Source organism: Myiozetetes cayanensis, unplaced genomic scaffold (assembly GCF_022539395.1).
Source record: "Myiozetetes cayanensis isolate MyiCay16 unplaced genomic scaffold, myiCay2020 scf6-25, whole genome shotgun sequence".
In the NCBI taxonomy this organism is placed as follows: Eukaryota; Metazoa; Chordata; class Aves; order Passeriformes; family Tyrannidae; genus Myiozetetes; species Myiozetetes cayanensis.
In genome coordinates this window covers 8194083-8213110 of record NW_026087853.1, presented here as the reverse complement: position 1 = coordinate 8213110, position 19028 = coordinate 8194083, and the positions used below count along the sequence as shown (strand labels likewise).

General features: G+C 44.2%; 1 protein-coding gene and 1 non-coding gene across 3 annotated transcripts; both read left to right on the top strand.

Annotated features, from left to right (window-relative positions):
- The first annotated feature begins 11323 nt into the window (after window positions 1–11323).
- Window positions 11324–18677, top strand: EIF5 (eukaryotic translation initiation factor 5). 2 transcript variants are annotated; one of them, XM_050335628.1, is made up of 12 exons: window positions 11324–11519; window positions 11690–11882; window positions 13834–14113; window positions 14346–14427; window positions 14649–14821; window positions 15124–15235; window positions 15865–16004; window positions 16387–16545; window positions 16730–16891; window positions 17114–17278; window positions 17488–17622; window positions 18278–18677. In XM_050335628.1, exons 3-12 carry the CDS (start codon window positions 14042–14044, stop codon window positions 18368–18370), a joined length of 1293 nt encoding a protein of 430 aa, XP_050191585.1. In that variant the 5' UTR covers window positions 11324–11519; window positions 11690–11882; window positions 13834–14041; the 3' UTR covers window positions 18371–18677. The 2 variants fall into 2 exon arrangements, with proteins under 2 accessions (XP_050191585.1, XP_050191584.1); XM_050335627.1 differs by lacking the exon at window positions 11324–11519 and having other exon boundaries at window positions 11632–11882.
- On the top strand, window positions 15539–15662 carry LOC126651391 (small nucleolar RNA SNORA28). The gene has a single exon (XR_007631672.1). It is a non-coding gene; the product is annotated as a small nucleolar RNA SNORA28 (small nucleolar RNA).
- Window positions 18678–19028: the final 351 nt, after the last annotated feature.

The window sequence follows — 19028 nt, the reverse complement described above, 5'->3', positions numbered from 1 at the left end:
GAGCAGAGAGCTGGCAGGTCTAGTAGAGCATCTTATCTGCTGCAAGGCCTCTGGAGGTCACAGATAAGCAAATTCAGGCAAGGGCAATGCTAAGGCCATAGATATACAAGCAAAACAAGACAGGCAGCAAATCAGACACATCTTCCCATGATTTTGGGTCTAGTGCAGGACTCAGTTGACGTCTGTGGTAACGGGTGTTCAGAAAGGCCAGCTTTTGCAGTAAAACAAATGTATTCAACTCTCAATTAGCCATGGAAGATTACTGGGCTTGGGGATTAACTAGACACTCCCTCCCCACAGCAACCATGGCTACACAACCACACCACCACACATGGGGAGCACAGGCTTCTGGGCCATGCCCCACTTTCACCCCAGCAGGTTAAAGCTGTCCCTGCTCAGCACAGAAACTGGAAGGTTTCTTACATGTCTTTCACATGCAGAATACCTGAATAAGTTCTTATCCCCTGACTGACGTATAGCCTGTAATAGCCAGGATCCAGTTTTATCCAGGTTACCCCAGCCCCACCTTTTCTTCAATGGCTGAAAGCTGACAATATTTAAATGAACCAGCCAACACTAAAACAAGGACACACCACGTAGTCTGCAAAAGCTGTCCCAAGCGTTAGGCAGCTGGTGTGCTGACACCGTTGCCTATGTGCTGAGTAATGATATCTCACTATTTCTTTGTGCTCCCTTACCCATCTCTTTCCATCTGTTGTTCTTGGCATCCACTTGGATCATATGCTGCTGAAAGGAGAGCTTTCTGTTAGCACCTAGGAGATAATCTGTGACAGGGCACCGCAAAATCAGTCTGATCAATTCACATGAGGAATTAGTGAACTGGAGTCGACGCTGTACAGGGACGTGTATATGAATGGGTTAAGGATGGTGTATCTGCATGGAAAATGTGACTCAGAAGTGTTACTAACACTATTCTTTCTTGTGTCCATAAACCTAAGTAAGAAATGGGAGACATGGAGTGGGTAGAAAAAGACAGCAGGCTGGCGGGCAAGCATCTCTCAAATACAAATGCACTAAATTACGGGTACACAGATCAGATGCTGAGAAGAGCAGAGCATTTGCAACTCCTACACACATTCCCATTTCTTGTCTTATAGCTATTAACTTTGCATGATTCTCTGTTTTGTTTTCGCCTCATTTTTCACACACATAGCCCAAGACTTGGATCTTATCTTCGTGTATCCCAGCGACTTCCTGGCACATCATGCGCATGCACAGCTACACCCACAGGTTGAGGCATCTCTTTCCCTGCCTTCTGTACATGATGATAGTGCAGCTATGCCGGTCACCAGGACAACAGTCACAGCCTGTCAAACTGATAAGAAGTTGGTTGGTTGGGTTCATGCTCTGAAAGAGAGAAAGACAGGGGCAATAAATGTAATACATGGCAGTGAACTGCAAATGACATTTGGTTTTCCCCTTAGGGAGCCGGAATGAGAACAAACATGAGAGTAACAAAGAAAGAAGAGAGTCTGAAGAAGCTTGCTGTTTAACTTTTAAAGCTGTACAGTTAATGGGAAATGGGAAAGATTCAAGGTTTGGAGCTCAGACATGGGGTTCATCTCTGCCCTCCCATGCAAAGGGAACAGTTTTGAACATACATAGTCAAAATTTCCAAAAGTAACCAAAACCAATGGGCTCAGAGGTTGTCACTGCTGGACACCAGAACAGTGGGCAACTAAAAGAAATAAGCATTTACATTACTAGAATTGCCTCTCACTAAAAGCAGCCAGGACTGCTAAAGAACTGGCTCAGGACAACACCCAGTCTCTCGGCTGGACATGAACACACTGCGGGAGGAGGAAGCTATGTCTTCCTGCAAAACAGCCCCACCAAACAGCACCAAGATGAATCCAGAATCAGGGCATGCCACTCAGGAAAACTATTTTGCCAAGCAGGCATTCAGTAGATAGGGAAGTCAAGTTGTAAATCCGAACTTTTGAATGCTGCCAAAGTTCAGGGAAGCACAGACATCATATCTCTCATGTTCAGTCTTACAGCTTCAAGGTCTACAGTCTAACCATTTTGTCAGTGCAGAAATAGATATGAAAGACAGTCTGAAAAGAAAACCAGTGGTAACTGGAATTGAAGTCCATTTTGTCATGTTTCCTATAGCTTATAGTAGGAGTAATGGTATAAACAGAATTAGTCAAAGCAGCAAAGCCTTCTCAGAACAAAAAGGAACTGTGCATATCCAAGCGAAATACAAGAATTCTGATAAGACTATCTCTCTAAAACTGATAAGAAACACTGTCCTGTCTTTTTGAGAGATACTCATGGACACACAGCAGAGTTTCCACCAGAGCAAGACTTGCATTAGCTGTGTTCAAACAAAGGTCTGGAAACACAGGTCACACTGGTCAATCTCTAATCTAAATGGGAACAGGGAAGCAATACAAACACCATCATGTTGTATGACATGGGATCAGGCAGACAACAGCCAGGGATAAAGGGGTAGGTGATGGTTAAAGGTCTCCTCCCCACCTTTGCTCCCCACTCCTTCCCAAACACAGGTGAAGAGCTTGAGTCTCTGCATCCTGTGCCTCAGCTGTGATTCAGCAGTGAATTCTCTTGATAGAAAGGTGCCCCAGCATTCAGACACCATCTCCATTCCCTAGCCTGCACATTAGGGAGAGGGGAACTGCAAACCAGCTGCACAAATATCTCTGTTTGGCTAGGGATGAGATACACACTATGGTACAACACATTCGAGGTCTTTCTAAGCACAACAAAGCAATGCCAAAAAAACCAGAAAAATGTCATCAAGGCCATACAGTTGGATTTCTTGCATTTGTTGTGCATCTCACTCAAATCAGGCAGACATAACGCAGGGAGACAAAGAGGCCTTTCTCAGCAAACAGCGTGGTGTGCACTGCTGGGTCACCTCAGGCGGCTGTCTGTCTGCTCAGTTCCCTTTACCCTGTTTTGATTGTAGCTGCATCCTTTCTGTATCAAGATGTGGATACCTAATGCACGCTCACCTCTGCCCCCAGCTACACACTGTTTCTGCTTAGCTAATGCTTTTCTTGGCAGGCTCAGCCAGGCAAGTCAGAGTTCAGCTTGCACCCCGGTCAGCTGAAGCACAGATGACTGGCTCTGGGAAATGCTGCAGAGACATGGCCAAAATGAACTGAAGTCGCTTACAAGGAACTGCAAATTGCCCTGTGTTGGTACTCAGCCAGTTTGATTCTGGCCCATGACCGGGCATCCAGCCACAGCCAAAGGACAAATCAACAGGAGTTTCTGCTGGGACATATTATGAGGAGATTTTTCAAAGCAGGATTTAAGAACAGAATACTGTCTGTCCATGCCTTAGCAGCATGGAAGCACAATGACAGGCCCTCTAAAAACGTTTAAATGCAGTTAATGTAAGTGAGAAATGGACAAGATAAAAGACACAGAACAAGAGTTAAAACATATGGCTTTTCATAGCTCTGGCACAGCTCTCCCATGCAAGTGATCCATGCCAAGACTTCAAAAGTGCTCAGAGCAAATGGCTGAAGCCTAGTTGGTCCTGAGTAAAGCTTACGAATTTGACTTCATTTTATCTGATATTTTATTTATTTGTTGAGAAGCAGTCATTAATTATTGCCCGATGAAAGAGACCACTGTGGGAAACCCATGATTAGTAACTCTCCTTTGTTTCACGTGTTCTCATTAGCAGGTATTTTTGCAAGAATATATTGCACAGCCTCTTGTGCAACAGCCCTGTGCAGAGTTCACAGATGCAGGGAGACAGACCTCCCCAACACCGATCACATCTTCCAAAGACCTCTCAGCCGATATACGTAGGTTGGAATCACTACAGCACACACAGCACTATTTGCAGACCTGGAGCACAAACAGGCAAAAATCAGGCAAATCTACCACAACCTGAAGTTAAACTACAGAGCTGCCTCTTTAGGACCTTTGCCAGGGTAAGAGAAGACCTGAGTGGTTTACTCCATAGCAGGGGACAAGGAGGTTTGTGCTGACTCTCAAGCAACCTAACCAGCAGGCTGGGACTTGGCAGCCCACCACGACTTTGCCTGCATCCCTGCTGCTCCAGGAACAGAGTAAGCAGTGAATGATCTGCCTGCACAAACCACAGTATATGTCTCCCATGCACCAGAATTAGCACAGTGCCAACCAGGGGCAGGGGCCAAACTATTCACCCTCCTGCCTACCTGAATGTTTTTCAGGGCACAGAACGCAGTGGCTCAGGACTCTCTGCAGAGAAAGCAGTGGGACTCCCTCGCATCTATGAGAGGAGAAATTTCAGGCTTCATCTGTATGACTCAGCTGTTTACTGTTAGTCTCTGTGGGAGCAGTGGTGGCACTGAGATTCACAATTCACTGTCAGTAAAATAAAAAGAAGTTTTTTCTAGCCTGTGCTAGTAAACATCCTTTAGAGCACATAGACTCACACAGAGACTTACCCTCACAGCAGACAGAACAAACCATCAAAACCCTTGTCACAGCATCCCTTGTCTCAGTGCACCAGGAAAAAGAAAAGCAAGCAGGGAAAATAAGGGCTTTCTTTAGCCACAGTAGGTGCAACTAATCAAAAGAATTGAACACCTGCAAATTAAAAATAACCATTTATGAGCTATCTTTGAAGACAGAACTATTATATCTATATGGCCATAAGTGCACAGAGCCATTACCAGGAAAGATGCCTCAGAAGTAAAGTCTCTGAGTTAAACTGGCACATTATCCACTGGTATAAAATACTGCATCTCCATGGACTTTAACGATCTCACATACATTTACATATGACCTTCTAGATGGCACCTGCTCTCACACACCCTCCCTAACTTCAGCTAGAACAGAGAATTCATCCATCACCTGATCATCCATTAATCTGTCAAATGTGCAAACAATCAGAAACGAGAGGAGCTGTGTATTTATTACGCATTTCTGAATAAGTCATGCCAAATATCTAGGACAAACATACATTAAGCCCTACAGAACCCTCTGAAAGCTTTTTGCCTGCTGCAGGCAACAACGAAAAAGTAACATGATAGAAAAGGAACAGTAAATCATTCATGAGAATGATTAAAACAAACTGTGGGTGAGGTGCAACAAAACAACACTAAAAACAGCCAGCATATTCTTCAAGTAGCTCATCTTTTAGAGGGTCAAGTGGTTGTGAGGAACTTTCAGAAGTACTACTTTGTTCTTTACTGCAAAGAAGACATACCAGATATAAAATCCATGGAGAACTGTACAACCAGAACTTACAGCTTATTCAGGTGCCCCATGACTACATCAGGCACTGAAGCAAAAATGTTACTGTACTTGAAATTACTTGTGCAAATAAGGCTTAAGAAAAAGGCATGTTAAGGACACTGGTGAAATAGGTATAAATTAGACTCCCAAGTGCTGAATAATGCCTTGTACCAGTGAATCTCACATGTACACAATCATTTTGGAATTCTAAAATCAAGTTCTGAAAAAATTACAGTGCCAAAATATTTACAACTACCAAATAATGTAATTCAGTTGTTGGTGCCATAGTTTCCTAGGTGAGCGTGGTAGCCACAAATCATGTCATCATTAGCATCTTTTTTAGATCACTTCAGCTCTATGAAAAGGCTTCTTTCAGGAAAGCTTATTTCCTAAGACTAAGTAAAAAGCTCAAAAACAATCAGTGTGGATAAGATTCTTTGTTCTTCAAATAACACCCTTGAGCTTCAAGGGAAAATTCAGCATACATTATGCCTTTGAGCCTTCATTGGCCCAACTGTATGTCTTAGAGCTTTAGTAAAAATGTTCTGGAACAGTTCAAGGCAGTAAAATCCTTGTCAGAAAGTTCTGCCTTCAGTGTCTCCTGGGTCATTCTCAAAAACAGAAGTCTAGATTAGGTCAATAAAATCATGCTAGATTTTACAGTCAACACCATGCTTGACCTGGATTCCTATTCAAGGATATTTTTTGCCTCATTTCTTAAACAAGTAAGATTCATGCAATGGTGGCACGTGTTCGTGTGTGTGCAGGCACCTGCCTATCTCTTCAGCCCCATTTACCTGTTCCTGAACCCACTAGATAATTCCAAATACAGTGACATTCATGAGTAGAGTGAGACATTATTAGTGCTTCTAGTCAGCTTTTATTAGGCATCAAAGAATCCCTGGGGGTCAAAAGCAGACCTAATTTATTACTCCACCCTTGGAAACCATGCGTGTTATCAGCTACTTTAACGTTGCTACTAGTCTATGTAATACCCTAAGCATACATAACACTTGGCATGTGCAAACCACAGGACAAAGTTTCTGCCTCTATTTTCATATTTTAAGTACCACTCCCCCTGCCTTGTTTTTCAGTTTGGCAAATAATTTACTTTAGTAATACAAATATTTGAGCTGAAAGCCACCAGAGCATTCAAAGACTTTGGCACTGCACCCCAGTCATGTATTATTTGCTTCATTACAAAAGGTAATCCCTGTGTTTTTATTAGGAAGCTCACACCAGCTGTTCTCGGGCTGATGGCAAAATACACCAAACAAGCAGCAAATTCTCAATCATGATGTACAAATTCAACATTATCCACTACAAGACCTCTAGTTCCCTGAAAAATACCTTCAATGTTGCAAGAGAGGCAACTCTTTAGGGATTTAAAATCAGACTTTGGAGGTAAAAAAACCACGTTTTCTGTCTGTTTCCAAAAGCACAGCTCTGCCCTTCCAGGCAAGCAGCACCTTCAAAGGTTTTGTTTTGGAGAATATGAAGATTTTCCTTTGCCTTCAAAACAAGCTTTTCCTTTGCTTTCAGCACAAGCATCAGGAATACCTTTCCCTCTTCTAGATCTGCCAACAGAAGCACAAACATCATGCCTGGGTTGGCCTCAGTACCGCCTCCAAACACCAGCCCTCCCAGCAATGCCCTTGTATTGCTCTAAAGCAAAGAAACTCCTCCATGCTCAAATGAGCAGAACAGATGAGCTAAATATGCTGCAACCAGCAGTGCAGACCCCTAAAAACAAGCTCAGCAGCCACGTTTATGCTCACAGGAAAAGGGCTTTGAGAGCACTTAAGATCTTCAAGGTCTCCCCAGACTGGGAGGAAGTTTGAAGATGGGGTCTCAGTACCAGGGGCCACCACACCTTCCACTTAGGAAAAGTAGAAAGCCAATAGGTAACTCTAAACACTCATTACTTTTTTTTACTACTTAGAGTTAACATCTGCTGGGAAATCAATACTGATAATCACAGCACTGGTTGCCAGACCATCAGAAGCCAAAGGAAAAGGATGAAAGACGATTAATCTGTGGAGGTGTTGGCAAAGCACATGACAGCTGCAGAGGACCTGAGCAATTTCTGTAATGAAATGGAAATGAAAGTGTAAATTGCTAAAACAGTACTGGAAGAGAGATTTAACTTAACACACAGGCAGATTCTGATGTCTAAAGCCCGGCTATGACAAGTAGCAGGGAAATGTAAATACAGCGGGTACTAATGGGCATAATGAACAGGCAGGTAGCTTTGACAGCATGTTCTCAGCTGGAAGCTATATTCCCAGGGACTTCTTATCTTCCACATCCACTTCTTTCAGCAACCATATAAATGTAGCAGGCAGATTTGCCAACCACAAGCATGCGAGTGCTGCATAATGCTATTGGTTGCCAGTTAGGCCCACAGCCAAAGCTGCTGTCTGGACAAACCGAGAAAACCTGGCTTCCCTGATTCCTATCGCCAGCACATCCACCTACTGCTGAGACACACAGAGAAAAGACAGGTCTGCAAGGCAGGGACTTCACCGCTATCAAACACTAGTTTATATTCTGCAGAGAAGCTGTTTGCCTCTCCTTGCTGAGGCAACTCCCTTACATAGGCAGGCAAACGCTGGAAGAGAAGGAGGGAGGGCAGAGGGAACCTCACTGTGTCTATTGAGGACAACAAGAGATTTGGGGCAAAGCTTGCCTCGTGCTGTCAGCTGAGAGTGAGTGCATTCAGGGCACTCACCCAAACACTAGCTAGGAGATTTTAGCATTTCTGCATAGTAAAGCAATAAAAACAACTATCGTAAATAATGGCTACATGTGTATCTAACATAATACACTTGCTCTCTTCTTTTTCTCTATTTACTAACTCCTGAACTAACACTAATAGCTAACAAGAATGATGGTGTTACAGAGCATGGAAAGAAAAGCATTTCAAGAAATGATTCTCCTCAAGATGACTGAGGTGCTGAACAGCAGTGGCTGTGGAGCTCCTGAACAGCAAACCCAGAATTAACCTCTGTCCTTGTGACTGATCAATGTCCAGTGTAAATCCCAATGGATTTTGGACCCACCCTTTCCTAAATGTTGCATATTTCAACCTGGTATGTAAATAATTAAACTTTCCCTACACATTGCCAGGATAAGAAGAGGAAAGCCTATTGCTATTCCACATAATTATAGATAATCTTGACCCTCCTCCCATCTCCTGAAATTACTCAAATTACAGCTCAAACTGTGAAGATGGCACAACAGGGAATCCCTTACTCAGATGCTAAGGGTTCCTTGCCTGCACTGGGCAAAACAAGAGCTCTGAACCAGCCCCTGGGAAATAACACATACAGCTTACAGCAGAGACAAAACATTCTCCAAGGCCAAGGTTACTGAACGGGGTACTGGATTGGCCAGCCACATCACTGAGAGAGGGCAAACTCAAGGAGGAAACCACAGACAGGACACAAAGCTGCCAATCAGAGATACAAAGACGTGTGATTACAACACAAATTTTTTAAAATTTTAAATCTATTAAGATTTTTGATAGAATTTTATTTTGCTTCATTATCACAGGCATTGATTGTTATTTCTAATAAAAACTAACTAAGACAACATAGAACAAACTTAAGATTATTCAAGGCTGAATGAAGCAATAACAAAACATTTCTGTGATAAGGAAATGCACCCTAAGGTCCACTGTGGAAAACTTTCTATTCTCAGACACTAAACCACTTGCAAAACCTGACTTACTAATGCCATTTCAAACATCATGACTACAAAAGTATATATAAAACCTGCTTAGTTTCTACCAATAAAATGTAAACCACACACGTGGTCTGCATTTTGAAGGTCACACAAGCAATGTGAACTATGAACTTCAGGATTCATAAAACCATGATATTTTAAAGTGGGAAGAGAGAAAAGATTTTTCTGTCTTGTCCAAGCCATGAAATATTAAACTGAACAAATTGTAAATATTAAGATTCAGTAAAAAATATTTGAGATCTGACATTTAATACTAATGAATTTCCTATTGAGAAAAAAATCAACAACTAGGCACCAAGAAGTCATTAATCCACTATTTTGGTCTTGTTTGTATAATCTAGGAGAATGTCATATGACTTCACCTGGATTGAGCCTGCTTTTTGCAGAAGAAATACCATCTTAAAAGGTACCTCTTTAACTAAATTATGTCAATTTATACAATAAATATATATAAAAATCTCTATATTTCTAATTGTAACTATTCAGTTATTCGTTATGTAAAATAGCACCAAATGCAGGGTCTCTTTTCCTTTAGCAGTTCACTAAAGTGGTGTTGGCAGCAGTATGCTTTAACACTTGTAATTTATTAACCCCCTAGGTGTTGTAAAACAGAGCTAAAGCCACAGACAGGAGGTATTTAGCAAGTTATATGGGCAGCATATTTTTACAGCAAAGGATTTCCTGCTGTGCTTTTCTTGCCTCCAACTTTTTTATTACTTTTTTCCCCTCAAGGTATTTTTGGAGATGCTTCAATATTTTGCCCTGACACTCTTGCTCACGTTTCAGAAAATGTTGCTGTGCGTTTATCAAGGAGATAAATAACATATCCCAAAGAATTTTTTAACTTTTTCAAACTCAGACAGTGAAGTCCAAGACAAAGTCACACAATGGACTCTGCCTCCCTAGAAGTGTTCAGGGTCAGGCTGGATGGGACTTTGAGCAACCTGGTCTGGTAGAAGGTGTATCTGCCCATAGAGGGGGTGTAGAACTGGATGATCTTTAAGGTCCCTTCCAACCCAAAGCATTCTATGATGCTTTACAGGACAGTGTCCTGGCTACAAAGACCAGCTATCCCAAATGCTAAAAGGAGACATGTAACGAGGGCAGCTGCAATCACATAAGAGGGTCTTGTTAGAAAGCACCGAGATGAGCACATTTATGTCCATTGCTCCAGCTGAGAGAACAAGATCTTTTCTTGTTGTGTGCCACTGGAAGTGTCCAGAACGATACCCCAGCTTTTGTGATTTCTGTTTATCAGTCACCTTGATATTTGAATGCAGTTCTTCTGCATATCAGATCAAAAATGTTCCAAGATGAACTTGAGCAGGAGGGGTGTTTCCATTGATCACATCGATGTGATATCAAAGTCAGCCAGGAAATCTATGCTTCAAAACTGCTTCAGGCAGGAAGAGACTTAGAGTATATAACATTATCTAATGTCACTACTAGTTTTATTATTGCTCCCTCTCTTTTCCTCTATACACCCACAGAGCTATTACAACATTATTCAGTAAGACAGTGACAGGAACCGAGGAGCCTTGTTCTGTTGGGAAGTGTTTAAATGGGTAAGAGAGCTGCTTCACCAATCAATTCATAAAGTCAGGAAAAAGTTCTTCGCCACTTGAACATTATTGACTATCTAAAATACCCAAAATATGTAGTTCTTGTGATACTGCAAGAGCGCAGATGGAAGAAGATGGGAATGGGTAACAGGGACGAAAGGGCCAAAGTTTCCTGCTTTTTATGTGAATGTAAATCCAAACACGCATTTCACCCAGAGTCCCAATTCAGCTACATAGGGCTGGCTTTATACACTTTATATATGACACTTTATATAAAGAATAGGGTACGTGCACAAAATTGTGTCATCCTTCGTGAGGCAGCCCAGGCACTCAGAGCCACCCATCGCCGAGTCTTTATGACACTGAAGTTAAATAACAGGCTCTTCCCCGCACCCTGAAAGAGCCGGATGTACAGGAAAAACACAACTTATTCAGAAGTTTAATTGCTTTAAATCATTTGTGACATAGTTACAGTGATGTCAAGCATTCGCTCACTGCCCTGCAGGCAGCCGGTCGCCTCCCCGGCAGGGAGGGCAGCCCTGAGGGGCAGCCGAGGACGGCGAAGACTCTCGGCACACGGGGCAGTGCGGTGGGGCCTGGGAGCCCTCTCAGTCCCTCAGAAGCCCCCTCAGAAGCCCCATGATCCCCCTGACCCCTCAGCCCCGGCCCAGCCCCGGTCCCTCCTCACGGACTCAGCCCGCGCAACCCCCCCTTCCTCTCGCGAGACGCGGCCGCTGTTGACGCGATGTCCTTTGGGGCACTGGCAGGGGGGAGGGCGGAGGGGGCGGGACGCGAAGCCAGGGCTGTCTTGATTGATGGCGGTTTCGGCCAATAGACAGTGGGAGCGGCGAGGTCCCAGCCAATAGCTCCGCTCCGAGGCCAGCGGGGAGCCAATGGCGGCGCCGGTGGGCGGGGCGCGCCGCTGGCTGATTGATCCCAGCGCTGGCGTTGTTCAGTCGGAGCGAGAACATTCTAGAGGTGAGTACGGGGCAGCCATTGCCGGGTCCCGTCCGCCGCCCCCTCCTGCCTCGGCTGCGCACCGCCGCCGCCTCTCCCTCCCCCCTTTCCCTCTTCTCCCCCCTCCTCCTCCTCCCTCTCCCTCACAGCTGCCGCCGCTAACGATGCCTCTGATTGTGTCTTGCCCGCAGATTGCCCGGCGCCGCTCTCCCTGCTGATACCGCCAGCCCCAGGACGCCGGGACCCGGAGGCTGCGGCGTCCGCCTCCGCCTCCCTCTCCGCCTGGATATAAGCGCCCCTTCGGCCCTGTTCTCCTCGCACAATCGGCTTCGTCGCAGCCCGGGGCGAGCAGCGTTGGGTTTATGTCTTTATTGGACGAAAACGGTGAGTGTTAATACTGGCGTAGGGCGGGCGAAGGCAGCGGTGTGAGGCTGGGGGGAGCAGTTTGGACTGTACTGGGCTGGGCTGGGGCCTCAGGTTGTCCGTAAACGGCGGATAATGGGGAGAGGCTTTTGTGTAACGAAGCGCCCGGGACCTTGACTAGAGGGGGGAGAGAAGCAGCGGGGTGGGGGGGGAACAATTAGGAAAAAAAAAAAAAAAAGCTAACAAACAAACCTGAAAGCGCTAGAGCTTCACTTCCCGGTTTTGTTTGTTTTGTGAGGCTTCTTTGGGGTTTCCTTTTTTTTTTTTAGTTATTTATTTATTTTCGTGCCGCCGCCATGCGACGAGACAAGATGGCGGCGGCGGGGCCGCGCCTCCCGCGCTGTGAGGGGAGGGGGGGGGCGGTGGCGCAGCTCCCGCGCGCCGCGGGGGTGCTCCGTGCGATGGGCGCATGCGCGGCCGGGGGTCACCCCCACCCCACCTCCGCAGTGTCTCCCGGCGCTGACTCAGTGCTTTAATTGCTGCATTTATGACTCATCACGAGCGGGGCGGGGACGCGGCGCTGGTGCGGCAAGGGAGCGGGGCTCGCCTTCCCGCTCCTCGCTCTCTGCGCGGCACATGGCGGGGAGGTGGTGCTTGGGATGAGGTGTCCTGAGGACCAGGAGAGGGAGCTTCAGCCTGCGGCAGACAAAAGCGGTGATCTGGAAGGAGGGGAAGCGCCGCGCTCCTTCTGGGTGCTCGGTCACCGGTATAGCTGCTGCTGCAAACGCGTGGTCAGGCTGCGCGGTGGCTCGTTTTAGACATCCCTGGGGAAGGAAGCCTCGCGTTGGAAACGGAATCCGCGGTGTACTTTTTGCTGAGGAAGGGTAAAACTGCGTCTGCGCTAATGTAGAACACGAGGCTTATCCAAGTCTATCTGCTTTTGTGTAAAGAATTTATAAACCTGACCGGAGGGACTCGGATCATGTTGCATCATAGATGTGCTCTTATGCGTGAATACTAAGAAGGCTACTTTAATGTGTCAGCGCTTCTGCCATTAATGATAACAACATGATGACGTGTCAGAGTAGCCATGCTCTGTAGTCAGGGTTGCCTGTGTAGTCAGCCAGTTGTGGCTTAAGTACTCTTAGATCTGATTATAGAGGCACATACTAATTTAAATATGTAAATACTCCTTAAGGCAACATTAATAATAGGATTCATCCTCCTTCCCCTTCCTCCCCCTCCCCTTCCCACAAGAAAAAAATCATCTGGAAAAGCTGCTGCACTGCTCTGTACCTCTGCATTGCTAGGCTTTCTACAGTGAAGCAACTTCTGTCAGACTTTATCAGGCTTATTGTTAAGTCAGAACTCAACAGAAGCTGCTCTGAGAATCCATAAGTGAGAGGGAGAATTACGTAATTTTCAACTCTTTTCCACTCCGATCCAAAAACTGGTAAGCCACATGAAAACTATAATGGGCTTCAGATTGCTGCTGCTTCATCTTACTGATACTTCTCAACATCATGATAGACTTCAGTTGGTGTGATAGGTTCATGCTATGCTGTGGAATTTGAATCTGATTTCCAGATCTTTCTCCTGATTTTCCTCTGCCCTGCCACATGGTGCAAGATTCGTGGGTCTCCATAATAAAACAAGCAGTGTGCCCTTCCTTACTGATCCCAGAACTGCTGCATGAGTTAATTGTACAGAAAATAGTCTTAAGTTGTTCATTAGTTTTTGGAGAGTAAGAGAGGGTGAAAAGCTTTGTAGGTGTATTTAAGGATAAGTTACTTAGCAGTCCAATCCAAGGTTGCTGTGTTCAGTTCCATAGTTTGAAGAAAGTTAGAGCATAAAGAATGTCCTTCCCTTTTTTTCACCCTAAATATAATCCATTAGGTAGGTTTGTAACAAGAGCAAATTGATGCACGTTAAACTAAAATGAATTCTTTGTTCTGTTTCTTAACACTTGCAGAGCTGTTGCGCAGCCACTGGTACCTGTATTGGGGAAACATAGCATACAAGCAAGAACCTTACAGCCTCAGTGGCGAAAATTTTTTCATGTCAGAGACCGAGAACTCTTGCAGTCGTTTATGTCATCCCGTCTTCTCCAGACAGAAGATACCAAAAAACTGCAATCAAAGATCTCTTCATCTTATTGATAAAGCTACTAATAAGGCAAAATGTCTGTCAACGTCAACCGCAGTGTTTCAGATCAGTTCTATCGCTACAAAATGCCCCGTCTGATTGCCAAGGTAACTTCTTAAGCGTTAGTGGGAAGCACTCTGCTTGCTCTCCTGAGAGAGAAAGAGGTGTGAGATGATGATAATGCTTGGCCTCTCAAAAGGCGAGGACGATGTGGGCTCCTTTCTGTCCAGACTAAGGAGCTGCAGTTCTGAGCAGAATTCCAGTGTAGTTAAATGGGGAATACACACTGGGTTTGGCTGTTGCAGTCACTTGACTTAAAACACTATTTGTTTTCCTTAGGTGGAGGGCAAAGGAAATGGAATAAAGACGGTTATAGTCAACATGGTTGACGTTGCAAAGGCGCTTAATCGGCCTCCAACGTGTAAGTAGTGTGGAGTGACACAGCATTTTGTAATGCTATTGTGTTTGAAGTGGTAGTGTGACGTAGCTAATATAGCATTAGTACTGTTCTTTAAAGATTGGTAAGAAAGAAATGTGATGATCTCAGGGTGAAATAACAGAAAGCAATAGCGTATTTACTGGCTGTTTAAAAATCACATTGAAGATAAAAGGGAGGTGGTGTTTACTGTGCTTTGTCTACAGATCCTACCAAATTTTTTGGTTGTGAGCTGGGAGCACAGACCCAGTTTGATGTTAAGAATGACCGTTACATTGTCAATGGATCTCATGAGGCGAATAAGCTGCAAGACATGTTGGATGGATTCATTAAAAAATTTGTTCTCTGTCCTGAGTGTGAGAATCCTGAAACTGATCTGGTGAGTGCTCTCTTGTCTGTATCAATGGTGACACTATGGAAACACTTCATTAGATGTTTGTGCAAGTGGTGCAAAGTTTAAAGCTGACTTGAATCTGAAAAGAAAATGCAGTACAAACACACTTGCACCCTTTGGGAAAGTTTTAAATCTATAAGAGTTCAAAACTGCTTAGCTAAATTGCTGCTACTTAACTTCTGCCTTAGTCCTGTGGAGATGATAATGTAAAAGTCAGGTTTAGGCTTTAGTGCATAACTGTTTTGTAAATGAAATGTTAACTGAAGATTGTTCTCTGTTTTTTGCAGCATGTCAATCCTAAGAAACAAACTATAGGTAACTCTTGCAAAGCCTGTGGCTATCGAGGCATGCTTGACACAAACCATAAACTCTGCACGTTCATTCTCAAAAACCCACCTGGTAAGTGCCTTTCTTTACTTGCTGGGAGTAAAGAGAACTTCTGTGTGAGTGCTGCTAATAAAGAACAAAAACAAATAGCTCACAGCTAGTTGAAGTGTAAAAAGGCTCCAGTCTACTCCTAGACTATATTTGGGGATCAGGATGGAGGAGTTGTGCTCGGTCTTTTCCCTCATCATCCTGTGTCCTCCCAAGTAGAACTATTTGTGAAGAGCTGGATTTGCCTGTGGAGGACAACTTAGGATCAATAGCTCATGGCAGTTGTGAAGTAAAAGAGTAGGAAGTAAACCCAGTAATGTCCTATGCAAGCAACACTCTGTAGTAAGCATCTAGTTGCCTGCTGCAATTTAAGCTTGCTAAAATAGAAAAGTCTAACCTATTCCAGGGGTCTCTGCTTTGTGAGGCCACCTGTTATATAGACTTGGACAATGTTGGTGAGAAACAAGACTTTGACTGGAACCAGGGTTTTCCCTACCACATGTACATCTGCCCTGGGTGTATTTGGGGATGAGTGCTATACATAACTTGCTGCTAATGAATCCCATGAAACCCCCACGTGGGGATTTGGCAGAGGTGCAGGGACTTTGTAGCCTGCTCTAGTTCATATAACAAACATTAAAATTCACTTGCAGAAAGTGGTGACACTGGTACAGGAAAGAAAGAAAAGGAGAAGAAGAACAGAAAAGGCAAGGACAAAGAGAATGGTTCTGTGTCCAGCAATGAGACACTTCCGCCCCCACCACCAGAGGAGATTACTCCTCCACAGGTTGTGGTAAGTAGAAGGGAAAGTGGGGAGATAAGGCTGTGTGGTGTCTTGTTCTGATTTAAAACTTCAAAATCACTGGCATTCCCTGCTGATCAACATTGCTCCAGAAGCTCTTACTGTCCCCAGAACTTAAATGTTGAAATATATAGAGTGGTAAAACTGCACTTGAAGTAACCCTAGAGAGGCTTATAAACTAATGTCTAGCTTCTAGCTTCCAGTACTTTTATCCTATATTTGCCCTTTCTCTGTTATCTTTGACTTGCAAATTGTACTCTGAACCTTTCTTTAGGTTTGTAAAAATGCTTTCAAGTTGGTATCATTTCTACCTTCGCCTGTTACTAAGCCTGCACTAATATTATGAATCTTTCACTTTACTTCTGTGTTTTAGGAGGAGGAGGATGATGATGACTGGGGTGAGGACACAACAGAAGAGGCCCAGAGGCGTAGAATGGATGAAATCAGTGACCATGCAAAGAACCTCACGCTTAGTGAAGACTTGGAAAGAACCGTGGAGGAGAGAGTCAACATACTGTTTGATTTTGTGAAGGTAACTATTCTCTGGTTGTTTGCATTAGTGGTATAAAATGTTTGTAAGGAAACTTAGAACAATGTCTTCAAGCTTCTACCAAAACACTGTTTCTGCCAGCGGTGTGAAGGGAAGGGTGCAAAGAGTGTTGACACAGACCTCAAGTGGCGTTAAAATGTTTCTCTCTGTACTCATTTCCCTGTAGAAAAAGAAGGAAGAAGGTGTCATTGATACTTCGGACAAAGACATTGTAGCAGAAGCAGAGAGACTGGATGTAAAGGCTATGGGCCCACTAGTTCTCACTGAAGTCCTTTTTGACGAAAAGATACGTGAACAAATAAGAAAATACAGACGTCACTTCCTTCGTGTAAGCAATTCCTTCTTCTGCACTCACTGTTCTGAGTGTTTTACAGCAACTGCTTGGTACTGTGGGGAAGAAGACTTACTATAGTGTTTGGGCTTTTAAGCTGCTCCTTACCTGGGGAGAACTGCTGGGAGGGATAGTATGAGCTGCTCTAAACCTTGTAATTCAAGGTTCTAAAAATTAAAAAAGCTAATTGAATCACTTTTGCTTTTATCACAACTCTAGTTCTGCCACAACAACAAGAAAGCTCAGAGGTACCTTCTCCATGGCTTTGAGTGTGTGGTAGCCATGCATCAGTCTCAGCTTATTTCGAAAATACCACATATTTTGAAGGAAATGTATGATGCAGATCTTCTGGAAGAAGAAGTCATCCTTAGCTGGGCAGAAAAGGTAAAGGGTGGTGTGTTACGTACCTGAATCTGGCTATTGCATCTGGCTTCACTGCTCTGGTGTAACAGCTTGTGCAGAGAGAAACCTTTCCAAATATGGGCTGTTTGAGGCAGTGGGTGAGGTTGGAGTTCCAAGCTGGGTTCTTGCTGTGTTTAGGTATGGTCTGGTGTAAACTCCCTCAGTGTTCAACCAAACTCTGTGTCTTTCAGGCCTCAAAGAAATACGTTTCAAAGGAGCTTGCCAAAGAAATTCGTGTCAAAGCAGAACCATTTATTAAATGGCTAAAGGAAGCTGAAGAAGAATCTTCCGGTAATGAAGAAGAGGATGAAGATGAAAACATAGAGGTATGAAAGGCCTGTTCATTGCTAACAGCTCCTAGGTTGCACTGTTCCTGCGTTTCTAAGTCTTGTAAACCTTTTCCTGGTCCAATTTGAAATAGCTTCCTTGATGTGTTACTGTGCACATTGGGAACTGGAGGGACACTCCATTCTTAAGGCTTGGTCAGAGCATTCTTGCTACACTATCACTAAGAGCATTTGGATAGCCCAGGACTGTCACTCTGGAAGGGTACGGTCCCTTGCACAGTAGCAGCTCATGTAGTAGTAGAAGGTTGGCAGGAGGAATTGTGCAAAAAGCTTCATGTTTTGGATGAGTTAGTGGGGGTGTGTTTGTTACAAAAGCTGAAAGAATAACTGACCATTTTCCTCACAGTTTAGGCTCAGTTAAAGACTGTAAGTTATACTCCAGGTGGCTGTGGGTGGGACAGGTTTTGCATGTGGGGGGTTTGGTTGTTCTCCTGCCAGTACTGCACACTTCTCTTCTTGGGTATGAGGTCCTGCTTCCTGCAGATGCACATGCACAGCTCTGCCTTACAGAGCAGCGTGTTAAGTGGGTCATGGCCATGGACAGGAGGGGTGGTTGGGCGGGCAGGTCTTACAGTTAGTCCAGTGCTTGGTGTCAGTTGGTGCCGTAGTAAAAGCAAGTGTCTTGTCTCCACAGGTGGTGTACTCTACAACTGCCAGTGTACCTAAAGTTGAAACTGTGAAGCCTGCAAACAATAAAGATGACGATATTGATATTGATGCCATTTAAAGTGATGCAACATAGCTTCCAGCATAGTAATGCAAACTTCTCTGCATTTTCTGCCAGAAGTGTGATTTGTATGTGCACAAGCTGAAATGGCTTAACATCCTGCTACTCTTTGTACTCTAAAATGTATCTTTTTACTGTGACTGGTCTTGTGTAACTAAGCCTAATACCAAGGAGTCAGCACGTCAGTGAACTGATCTAGTTTGCAACTGGCATGTTCTATTTTGTTTTTCTAACTTGTGTTGGACACATACTTGGAGCACATTTATACAGTTGTGGAAATAAAGGATTTGGTTTTGGTCAATCTTCATTTGTGACTCGACCCCCTTATTGCTTTTCCAAGTAAGTATTTACACAGCTCGCTGAAACCTGCAAAGTTGGAGACACAACGACACTCTTGAATGAGACAGGAAAAAAAACCCTTAGCCTGGAGGCTGTTCCAGCACTGGAGATTTGAAACCTGGGCAAGAAGGAGGTGTTGAGTAATCTACAGTGTGTGGCTGCCAGCTTCTTAAAAGACAAGTCAGCTGTCTGCATTCTGATCCTTGCAGGCATTTTTTCTTAAAAAAATTCCACTGGTGTTCACTGCAGAAGTTATGTTTTGGTTTGGTTGGGTTTTTTTTCCTTCCCTGGGGTTTTCAGCAGCTCCAACTACAGGACT

Coding starts and splice junctions, on each gene's coding strand:
- EIF5 (XM_050335628.1), top strand. CDS start 14,042: ATGTCTGTCAACGTCAACCGCAGTGTTTCAGATCAGTTCTATCGCTAC. Junction 14,428..14,648: donor GCTTAATCGGCCTCCAACGT/GTAAGTAGTGTG, acceptor CTTTGTCTACAG/ATCCTACCAAATTTTTTGGT. Junction 15,236..15,864: donor CATTCTCAAAAACCCACCTG/GTAAGTGCCTTT, acceptor ATTCACTTGCAG/AAAGTGGTGACACTGGTACA.